The sequence below is a fragment of the Phoca vitulina genome, unplaced genomic scaffold (assembly GCF_004348235.1).
Source record: "Phoca vitulina isolate PV1807 unplaced genomic scaffold, GSC_HSeal_1.0 scaffold66, whole genome shotgun sequence".
Taxonomy (NCBI): domain Eukaryota; kingdom Metazoa; phylum Chordata; class Mammalia; order Carnivora; family Phocidae; genus Phoca; species Phoca vitulina.
The window spans coordinates 7,466,850-7,478,287 of record NW_022589769.1 but is presented as its reverse complement, the minus strand read 5'-3'; the positions used below and the strand labels follow the sequence as shown (position 1 = coordinate 7,478,287).

General features: G+C 53.4%; 1 protein-coding gene across 2 annotated transcripts in view; it reads right to left on the bottom strand.

Moving 5' to 3' along the window:
* Positions 1-11,438, bottom strand: part of ABCC1 (ATP binding cassette subfamily C member 1) — a 126,794-nt gene continuing 115,356 nt past the window's right edge. Inside the window, exons 24-31 of one of the 2 annotated variants that reach the window (XM_032392185.1) lie at positions 9,682-9,881; positions 7,880-8,006; positions 7,218-7,319; positions 4,699-4,845; positions 2,670-2,828; positions 1,841-2,007; positions 622-816; positions 1-135 (exon numbers count right to left, since the gene is read on the bottom strand). In XM_032392185.1, coding sequence (XP_032248076.1) covers positions 27-135; positions 622-816; positions 1,841-2,007; positions 2,670-2,828; positions 4,699-4,845; positions 7,218-7,319; positions 7,880-8,006; positions 9,682-9,881 — 1,206 coding nt within the window. In that variant the 3' untranslated portion in view covers positions 1-26. Of the gene's footprint in view, positions 136-621; positions 817-1,840; positions 2,008-2,669; positions 2,829-4,698; positions 4,846-6,369; positions 6,537-7,217; positions 7,320-7,879; positions 8,007-9,681; positions 9,882-11,438 lie in introns of those variants that run through there. The other variant, XR_004297883.1, reaches the window with a different exon arrangement.

Here is an 11,438-nt window from a genome sequence, read left to right as displayed (position 1 = left end):
CTGACCAGATGCACCAGCTCCGCGGCTCACACCAGGCCAGCATCTTTGGCCATGCTGTAGAAAAGACCTCTCTGCTGCAGGAGGTCGGAGGGCCGGCCGCACTCCCGGATCTCTCCCTTGTCCAGGACGATGACCCTGCAAGACGAGGAGATACAGACGTGAGGCGAAGGGAAGGGGTCTGCATCTTGTGCCCCCAAAGAGCCACCCGAACAAATCCCTGCTTTGGGTCAGGCCCCTCACACCTGTTAGGACTCCTGCTGTAGCCTTCCAACTGGCTGCGATCCTTGAGCCCTTCCGGTCAAGGTCCTGGGATGCTTACCCCGGGAAGGGCTCTCACCTTTTCTACTTCGTTCCCAGCACCACGTGCTTTCGTGTGCTCATGTGCTTACTGTCTGTGTCCGCACCCAGCCCCTGACTGACCGCGAAGGTCCCTCAGGCAGGCTCCCTGGCTGATACCTCCTTGCTGAGGCCCTAGTGCCTAGAATAGGGCCGAGAATGTGGCGGGTACTCCACCCGTGTGTGCACTGAATACATGATGGAGGATGTCAGAAATACCCAGGGGGAAGAGAGGGCTGTCCCTAGACACAGGACGGTGCCGAGCATCTGCGCCGGCAGGGTCACCTCGTGTAGTCCATGATGGTGTTGAGCCGGTGTGCAATGGTGAGCACGGTGCAGTCCTCAAACTGCGTCCGGATGGTCGACTGGATGAGGTCGTCCGTTTCGAGATCCACGGCCGCCGTGGCCTCATCCAACACGAGGATCTTGGTCTTCCGCAGCAGAGCCCGGGCCAGACACACAAGCTGGCGCTGCCCGACGCTGGACCAGGAGGAAAAGGCCAGGGGACAGAGGGTCAAAACCAGCCCCGACCCTGAGCCCCGGCCGGAGCTGGGAGAAGAGGGAGGGGGCACTAGGTGTTGCCACGACCAGGAGCGCCCCGCACCCCGCGCCCGCACCCGACGTCAGCGGCGGCTCAGGACGTCCCAGCTGTGGAGCCGGAGCCGGGCTCGGCAGGGATATCCCAAACATGTGGCCAGCTCAGCATGGGCCACGGGACAGGTAACAGATGGCCCCGTATCTGTGCCTTCTGGAGGGTCCTCCCACTTGACCCTGGACTCAACCACATGTCTCGCTGTGGTCGACGGGATGCCAGCCGACGAGGCCAGCGGAGGCTCGCAGACGGAACACGCACCCCCACCATCGCCGCTGACAACACGCCTGGGCTGGTCGCTGCGGGATGAGGGCCGTGCGCAGCCGACCCGACCTGCCCCGGGGACCCCCAGCCATAGAAGGGAGCCGAGAAGAGCACGACCGCCTGGCTGACCACCCCAAGGGTCTGAGCAGCTGAAAACATCTGAGGATTGGTGGTTGGCTGTCACAGGGGTGGACGAGGCATGAAGGACACTGGAGCAGGGCTCAGGTTCCCTGCGACACCAGGCAGTCACACTGTAGTTGCCAGGTCATGAGGGGATCCTGGGGATCCTGGGACAAGGGCCGGGGCAGCGGGTGGTGACTCAAAGAACTCAGAAAAGTGCCATTTACTGACCAAGAGAGAAGCCTTTCAATAGTTGAACAGTCCCGCTCAACTGACTAAACCCGGTGTAAGAAAAGAACCACATCGGCCATCCTGGTTTTATACCTCATGGTACAACGAGCCTGGACTGAAGCCCACTTTACAGATGCTGAAATCGAGGCTACAAGAAGTGAAGAGAAAATGGCTCATCCGTGGTAGAGCTGGGACTCAAACCCAGGCCTGACACAGATGCAGGAGGACAGACTCTTCAAACACCTCGACGGAGGCGGAGCCGAGGAGACCCGGTCAGGGCCTCACATCCCTGCTTACCTCAGGTTCTCCCCGCCTTCCGCACACTCGTGGTTTAGCTTGTCGGGAAGGGCGGACACGAAGTCCTTCAGGTGAGCCAGCTCCAGGGACGTCCAGACTTCCTCATCTGAGTACTGGCTGAACGGGTCCAGGTTCATGCGGAGGGAACCCGAGAACAAAACAGGGTCCTGTTCGAGAAAAGATGGCAGACGGCAGGTGAGGCTCACGTCATGACGCCTGCACCCGGGGCAAACAGGTGCGACGTGAACAGTTCTGGCCAGAATCGCTCAAGATGGGGTTCCAGAGTTCCTTGGAATCGCTATTTCTGGAGATATTAGTAAACGGGGGCAAAGGTTTGGAAAATCCTGGGTTAAGTGAAATAAAATAAATTTCTTTTGGGAAAACTTCCCAGAGTCTCCAATACACGGAACCTTCTGGTGGGGAGAAGCAGCATGGGTAATTCCTAATCATAAAGTACTGTGGATTCCTCCCTGTTCCCTGCCTCCAAAGGAGAATCTTAGAAAAAAATTTTAGGGAAAATAACACGACCAGACAACACATGAGAGAATCACACCTACAGAAATCAGTCTAGAAAATTCCTATTTCTCGCCTGGCTCTTGAGAGGCTTATTCTTGTCCTGAGTGAAGCCAGCAGGAGTGAAGGAATGATACCCAGTTAATTCCCACTGTTACTTATATGCTAAGGGGAGATTCAGTGGCAAAGAAACAGTATCATTTCAATGAGAAGAATTAAAATAATAAAGTAGGAATACATTTATATTTGTCCTGAAAACATACCTACATCTCTCTCACTGCCCCCCACTCACGCCCTTGGTGTACCCAGACCCCACCTGCGGGATGATGGTGATCTTAAAGCGCAGATCGTGCAGGCCAATCTTGGCAATGTTGATGTCGTCGATAACAATCTCCCCCTCAGCAGACTCGTTGATCCGAAATAAGCCCAGGGTCAGGGACGACTTCCCAGCTCCCGTCCGCCCCACGATGCCAACCTGTGGGACAGGAAGGGCCCAGGGTGAGGTGGGAATGCCAGTGTCTGGGGGTTACCTCCCACCTGCCCCCACACAAGGCCCACATTTCAGGTGTCTGCCCTAAAGCAATTCAGTCATCTGGTCGATCTGACGCCCACCACATTCCTCCCCGTCAGCAGCTTCCCAGGGACGCTCCTTCAGGGGCTGTATGAAGGGTCAAGAAGGACTTCCTTCTCTGTGCCACCTCTTTTGATAAATTAAAATGATATTCAGCTCTTTTGGTAAGTTAGTACAGACCTCCCAAAGAGACTGGGCTCAGGGAGAAGGGATTTTCAATAAAGCCCTATTATTTTCAACTCTAGATAATGTTAATTATCAGGTATTTTCCCCCATACTGTTTTTCAATCCTTTGATGGTGAGTTTTCCATCCTGAGCTGTCGAAGTAGCTTAAAGATTCAAGCAGATCCCCCCTGCATACCTGCTCCCTCCAACCCAGCTGCAGGAGCAACGAGAGGTTATGGACAGGACCCAGTCTCCACTCATCCTCCCTTGAGGAAACGGGGCTCCCTGCTCCGTGGCCAATGACTGACATTCCTGACATCCAATTATAACTCTCCCCTTCTCGTCTGGGTTCTTGAAAGGCAGGCTTCCTCCAGCCTCTAACAGAATTGTCACACAGCAGTCTCATGATGGAACATAAGCCATGAAGCCTCAGTGAGAACACAATCCACTCTGTTCTTTTCCTTGGTAGAAGTTAGAGAAATTATCTCATGGGAACTAAACATTCTGAGCCGTGGGGTAGGAACAGTTTAGCAAACACATATGTGTTTAGCAAACACGTATGTTCAGAGACGAAAGAGACTCTGTCCTCTGCCAGACAGCCAGGAAGACCCTTCGTCTGATTCCTGAGGGTCTAAGGGTCTCAACAGCAAGGACATCTTCCAGCAACAGCTTGGGACTAGGGATATATTCCAGAATTCTGACAACTTCACATATTCACTGAGCTGTCCCTAGTAGTGACGATGGCATCTTTCCATTCTAGAGGTGGCAAACTCGAATTCCTTCAGGGGCCAAGTAGGCACAAAAGTGAGATGGGAGGGGACTGGGTGAGCTTGGAGGCTCTCATCTTGTCTACAAAGAACCAGGCAGGGAGTATAAGCCCAGTGCTGCTAGATGTTTTGTTTTTTTTTTTTTTAAAGATTTTTATTTTTTTATTTGAGAGAGAGAATGAGAGAGAGCACATGAGAGGGGGAGGGTCAGAGAGAGAAGCAGACTCCCCGCCGAGCAGGGAGCCTGATGCGGGACTCGATCCAGGGACTCCAGGATCATGACCTGAGCCGAAGGCAGTTGCCCAACCAACTGAGCCACCCAGGCGCCCCAGAGATGTTTGATCTTTCAAGAAAAGCAGGAAGTTGGGGTGCCTAGGAGGCTCAGTCGGTTAGGTATCCAATCCTTAGTTTCCGTTCAGATCATAATCTCAGGGTCATGAGATTGAGCCCCCACACTGGGTGTGGAGCCTGCCTAGGAATCTCTCCCTCCCTCTGCCCTTCCTCCCACCACCGTTGCACATGCTCGCTCGCTCAAAAAAGAAAAAAAAAAGGGGACAGGAAATGGATTTTTATATAAGACATACCAGATTTTTCAGTATTTGCAACAGATTCAGATTTTTTTCAAAACGTACCCGCGGGCCTCATCTGGCTCCCTGCTAACAGTATGCAATGTGGCTGGGACACTCTAGCAGCTTCTACTTCCACAAGCCCATCTCAGAAAAGGCCACTCTACCCCACGGGATCGGACTGTGATAAACTGGGGAAATGATGCGCCTGGTTGCACCTGCCTGGTTGCAAGTGATGCCCCGCTATGAACGGTCAGGGGGACGAGGAGCACCCACCTTTTCCCCTCCATCAATGGTGACGTTGATGTGCTTGAGAACCAAGTCCAGGTTTTCTCGGTATCGCAGGCCGTAGTCACGGAATTCTACTCGGCCCACCTGAGGCCAGGTGCTGGGCGGAGTCATTTCCTGGACTTGCCAAGGAGCCTGTGATGGGGCAGGACAAGGAATCTTCGGTCCGTCTCAGCAGCCTAAGGCTTCCGGCAAGCCGGCTGCACATCCCCTCTGACCCCTCTCCCTCCCTCTGGCTCACTCTGCTCCCCACGTGGCTGCACTGTTTCTAAACCGCACCTGCGCGCCCTGCTCCTGGGGCCCTGCACCCTGCCTGGAAGGCTCTTCCCCCATCTCCCCTCTGCGCATGCTCCCTCACGTGCTGCTGATCTCGGGCCACTGAGATCACCCCCTGGCTCTGTGCCCTCTATCCCCTCCCCTGCTCCGTTCTCCCTCACACCGCGTGGCACCTCCTAGCACTTGAGGCGTGCTTTTATTTGCTTATTGTGCTTCGCATGCCCCTGGAATGTCCACTCTAGGCAGACAGGTTCGTTCACTGTTCACTGCCATGCTCCAGCCCCTACAGCACACAACAGGGACTCCACGAATATTTACGGACTGATTCGATCAATGAGTGATCTTGTCCGGACGGACACAAGGGTAGAGGTGTTACTCCAAACGCCTCCTACGTGTGGAGGGCAACTATAAAAGCAATGGCTAATGCTTTTAAAGAGCACGGTCACATGACCTCATTTAATCCTCACTACAGTCCCATGAGTGGGGTCCTTGCACGTGAGGAAACTGACACAGAGACGGTAAGTAACTTGCCCAAGGTCACACAGCTCTTATTTCTGAAGGGCTTCTTAGTTCAGTTCAATATTTCCTTAGCGCTACAACTGGACGTGCTCTGGGCCGGGCTTGGGGCTAGCTTGCGGAAAGCTCAGGAATGGAGAGGACAAAAGACAGCATTCATCCTTTCTCCCCCATAAACTTGCTATATTAATTTTTTTTCAACAAGCATATTTCCCTTTCATAAACTTAGGTATATAAATGAATGGACAGCTGTAAGAACATGGAGAGCACTACAAAGAAGTAGATGGAACTTTCCAAGAAAATATATTCTATATAAAGACATATATTTTTAGTAGTGATAAGACCCTGGATAATCTTTACTTTCTTTTGTATTTTTCAAATATGTTCTTATTCTAAAAACATAAAAACAATTAAAAGAAGTAAAAAAACATGGTACTTTCTAAAAAATCAATTTCATTTCATACTTTAAATGATGAACTGCATGGCATGTGAATTATATCTTAAAAGCTGTTGTAAGAAAAAAAAACAAAAAAACTCAGGGGCACCTGGGTGGCTCAGTCATTAGGCGTCTGCCTTCGGCTCAGGTCATGATCCCAGGGTCCTGGGATCGAGCCCCACATCGGGCTCTCTGCTTGCGGGAAGCCTGCTTCTCCCTCTCCCATTCCCCCTGCTTGTGTTCCCTCTCTTGCTGTGTCTCTGTCAAATAAATAAATTAAAAAAAAAAAAAAAATTCAGTGCAGTGGGAAAACCCCTGGTGTAATACATACATTTCCACAGGGGGTGCTCACACCACTCTGAATAATGCTCTCTGATGAAGGGGAACCTGGGTCACCTGTGTGAGAGCGTTAAGGATGGGGCATGGCTCACCTCTGTAGATCCCTCAAGACAGTTTAACCAGGGCCCTGGTCTCATTCCCAAAGGGCACCTTCTTGGGAGGCAGTGTGCCAATGGCCCAGACGCAAATTCTAGGTCAGCCATTTACCAGCCATGTAATCTTGGGCAAGTAACTTAACCTTGAGTCTCCGTTTCCTCACCTGTAAAATGGGGATCACGACAGAATGGGCGTTACGAGGCTACGGGAAGGCTGTATGAATTACAACATGTCAGATGTGTGCTACGGGGCCTGACGCACCTCCAGGGCCACAGTATGGGTCGCTGGCATGCCTGGTGGTGGCGGGGACGGTGGGGTCTCCCCAGGTGCTCGTTACCGTCACTACCACTGCTATAGGCGACGGTGCGCAGGCAGAAAAAGGCAGTTTCTGAGGACAATGTGGCACTGAAATCTGGACACTGGGGTCCTACTCCCAGCCGCTCCAACCACATGTGACCTCGGGTCAGCCACTGTCCCTCCCTAGGCCACCCTTTGCTCCATCTATAAAATGGGGACTTTGGTTGAATAACTGCAGGGTTCCCCAAACTTGGGTCAAATCCTTACCACCGTCACCACTTTTACAATACGCACGTACTGAGCCTCTTGTGAGTGCCTTTCCATGCTTTGAATCAACTCACGGGTACTTAATTTTTAAACTTCAAAGAGGAAACGAGTGTCTCATTTTCCATAACAGAAGTCCCCCACGCAAATACGTGACAAGTAACGGAAGACAATTCTTGTCGAACAGAGGCTGCCTTGTAGCACATAGGCTGTGGCTCAGCGCACGTGCGAGATAAGCCACACTGAAGAGGCCAGGAGAGGCCAGGCCAGGCGCTGGCTTTACCTCCTTCCCCGTTTCTGAATACTCCTTCAGCCTCTCCACCGCCACGATGTTGGTCTCCATCTCGGACGACATGCGAACCAGCCAGTTCAAGTACGTGGTGACCTGCGGGTGGAAGGGTCACACAGAGCTCCTAGAGTGAGCACCAGCTGCTTTATCTTTGGGAAGTAATTGCGAATTACGAAATGTGTTAGGTAAGACAGGTCCAGAAAACGTCCGCCTCACGTACCGCCATCACCCGGACGGCCTACCCTGCACCTCGTAAGGAAACACGTTTCGAAATAACCCCCGGGCCACACAAGTCATCAGAAAGGGCACCCGAAAATATTCTGAGGTAGATGGTAAGAGGAAAATACCATGCATCCAAATTTGGGCGCCCCAACGAAAGCCGTGATGGGAGGGAAAGTCACAGGACGGCCTTCTTCCTGTAGCTGGAGGCACCCTGTCGGCCGTCACCGGCCTGCCTTGACTAGTGGGGGAGTCCTGGCCACGTGTCTCACCGCCCCGCCCCAGCGCCAGCGGGTCACCAGGCTTCTCCAGTGCCGCTCAGCCCCCGTCCGCTCTCCCAGCTCCTGCCCGGATTCAAAGCGAAGGCCCAAGAACCTGAGGACTGACTCCCCCACGAAGAGAATGAGAAAATCCGGCCGAGAGCAGCCCCCTCTTACCTGCAGCGAGTACGACACGGACAGGCCCACCAAGCCGGCGCTGAGACTGTGTCTGGAAATCACGGCGAACAGGGCGGCGAACAGGACGATGCAGTTGCCTACACACTCCAGCCGCACCGCCAGCCACCTGCCCGCAGACACACAGACGGGCGGACAGACACACACCCGGAGTCAGTTTTCCAGAGATCCGGCGTCTGGTTCAAGCGGGGGGGGGGGGGGGGGGGGGGGGGGGGTGTGGGCACTTTGCTAACTGCCAGAATTCCCTGCGAGGTCCCGAGAAAGGCCTTGTCACAGGGGAAGGACAGCCAAAGGGACACGGCCTCGCTGCCTCATCAACCTGACAACCCCAGGGATTAAACGGAGTTCTCCAGAAGCCGACTTCCGAGGAAACTGAAGCCTGCCTTGTTAAGAACCAACTTTTTTCTCACTGGAAGCTTTAAAATATACCCATCTTTAAAATGATGTCCGAGAGAATTTCTCAATACTAAGAAGTCATCAACTGTAAGAGGCACCAAAATAAAATAAGCTTCCCTTGGGAGTGCCTAGCTGGTGATCTTGTGGAGAGAGATCGGGGGAGCGTGTGACTCTTGATCTCGGGGTTGTGGGTTCAGGCCCCACCCTGCCTGTAGAGATTACTTAAAATAACCTTCTCTTGGCAGGAAAGGGGGAAGGGAGAGATAAGCGACTATTTTCAATGTTGCTATAATGTTCCCAGAGCCAGATCATTCTCCTTTTAGAAATGTTAAAATGGATTATTTTACCTCTTAAACAGACAGATTATTGGTTAAAAGCTAACTTGTGTAAGATACCACATGGCATTAGAAACGTTAACGTTTCAACGTGTAAAGCATTTTGGGGAGATGAGGGTGTTGATCTTTCTGTCACTATAGCCCTTAAGATTCATGTGACTGATCTTCCTGGGTGTGTAGCTTCTCCCAAAGACAGCCAGATTTGATAAACTGAGAATTCTGCCGGGGCAGGCAGGGTCTCCAACAATTCATGGTCTCCCTGCCTAGTCTGACATTGTGGGCTTATCCAGGGTGCTGTCACCCCCTCCCCAGAATTTTCTATCCCACGTCTCAAAACACGTATCAGGACATGAGTGAAGAGGGTACCCTTTTAGGGATCAATCAGACACTTTTCTGAATTTAGTCAACAAGGAGCAAACTTCTGTCCCTTCTTTTCGATTGATGTTACTTATCCGCTCGTGATCTTTCGGGCACAGGAATTTCACGTGGGCCAACCTAAGACTAGGGAATGGCTTCCCAGGCTCATCACACGGTGGTGGGGGTGATCACCCCTCGGCTGAGAACCAGGACACAAAAATACCGGCTGACTCTGCCCGTCACGGATGATCTTGTATCATCAGGACAACAGCTAACGGATAGTTCCAGCAGTATTTTCTGACCCCAGAACAACTTGGTCCCGGCTTTTACTTAATGCTTGGAGCTGCAGCGCTCTTTTTTTTTTTTTTTTTTTTTTTAAGGTTTTATTTATTTGAGAGAGAGAGAGAGAGTGTGTACAAGCAGGGAGGGCAGGGAGAAGCAGACTCCCCACTGAGCAGGGAGCCCGATGCGGGGCTTGATCCCAGGACCCTAGGATCATGACCTGAGGACGCTTAACGACTGAGCCACCCAGGCGCCCCTCCTGTCTGCTTTCAATGGTCACTGCGTCCTGTCCTCCCGCCAAGTCTAACCACCCTGCATGTGGGGGCCCGAGCCCAGCTTCACACCCTCCTCCTCCAGGAGCGAAGGCGGAGTTCTTAGTCCTCCACCTCCTCCCACGGGGCCTCGAGCGCCCACCTGTTGGCCACGATGCTGGGGTAATAGGCCTTCTGGTTCTCGTCCACCTTCAGGTCACTCTGGCGGATGAAGCGTTCCTGCTCCTCGAAGGCGCGGATGACGCTGACGCCCAGCAAGGTCTCACTGAAGTGGGAGTAGACCGGGGAGCGGCTCACCGACTCGAGGCGCTTCAGCTGCCGGGACGAGGCCACGTAGAACCTCTGCGGGAAGGGATGGGACGGCGGAGTGGGCACAGCCCCTCCCATGCTGCCGCGTCCCCGGGGCGGCGCTGGAGAAAGCCTGGGGCTGCACGGTACCTCCGGGAGGCGGCATGTCGGAGCCCGGCTGCTCTCCACAGGCGCCCGCGCTCGTGCACGCACAGGGCTGACAGCAGCTAAGGCTCACACAGAGCCCGCCGTCCTAGCAGTATTGTTCTTAATTTTTTTTTCAAAGATTTTATTTATTTGTTTGAGAGAGAGAGCACGAGCACTGGGGAGGAGCAGAGGGAGAGGGAGAAGCAGGCTTCCCGCCGAGCAGGGAGCCCGATGCGGGACTCGATCCCAGGACCCTGGGATCATGACCTGAGCTGAAGGCAGATGCTTAACAACTGAGCCACCCGGGTGCCCCAATCCTAGCAGAGTTCTAAGTACTTTCACAGACATCAGCTCACTGAACTCTCACCAGAAATCCAGCAGGTACTCATTCCCACTGACGCTCAGTAAACCAAGGCACAAAGAGGCTCGTTCACCTTTCCCCTAAGGTCACGTGGCTACAAGCAGCCGAGCTGGGGTGCGGACTCAGCCCGGCTGTGAGGTGCTAACCCCTGCCCTCTACAGCCTCCCCGAAGCCACTCCCCTCTAGGGTTTTATGGCTCCAGCGGCGCGGCTTTCTGTACAGGTTTTGAGGACAACCAGGCCTCAGTTCAAACCCCGACTCCACCTGACTCCGTGGGCAGACGCCCATCTGCTCTGCTCCTGCCCTAATCAGGGCAGACGGAACAAAAGCAACTCGCCCACTGGAAGCCTTGAGGAGCCATGAACAGAGGACAGACTGGTCATTTGAGGACACTGAGTTCTTGTGGCCTTAGTCTCCCCGTCAGTACAAACAGACCGAGGTTGCCCACTCCAGAAGTGCTCAGGACCTCACGTAAATGCAGCCGCCCCACCAGCGGCAGAGCCAGACAGAGGAACAAGTCCCAGAAACACAGGGTGGTCAGAGACACGGCCTCCCGGCCTCCCCGGGCCGTTTGGGGCAGAGACCTTCCACAGAGAGCAGGAAACCTAAGAGGGGACTCTAATGGGGCTCTGAGGTCAGAAGCTTCCTTCTGGATGGCAGCGCACATGGTAATTTGAACCCACACTTGGGCGGCCTTTGGGGCCCCAGCAACTCTGTAAGCTAGCCCAGGACCACACCAGCCCGGGCAGTCCCAGGACGGTGGCTCTGCCTGTTCCTGAGGACGGGTCAGGTGTCCTCTCACGGCTGTGAACAAACTCTGGAGGCCTCGGCCCTGCGGGATCTGTCCCGTTACCCTCAGCCATGACGCCTCCTCTCCCTGGCTTTCTTTCTAAACATCCCGGATGGAAATCATTCCCAAGAGTTTTCCCTGCTCAACTTACTCCACTTCACATGTGCTCAGAATTTTATTTACTATAGAAAGCTCAGTATTTGTGTTTAAAAAAAAATTAGCTTCCCTTTTAAACTCCATTCCAGGAGACATAATCCACCCCTGGACTCACCTTACTCTTTCAGAGACCAAGTGCCCCGTGCTCGTGAATGAA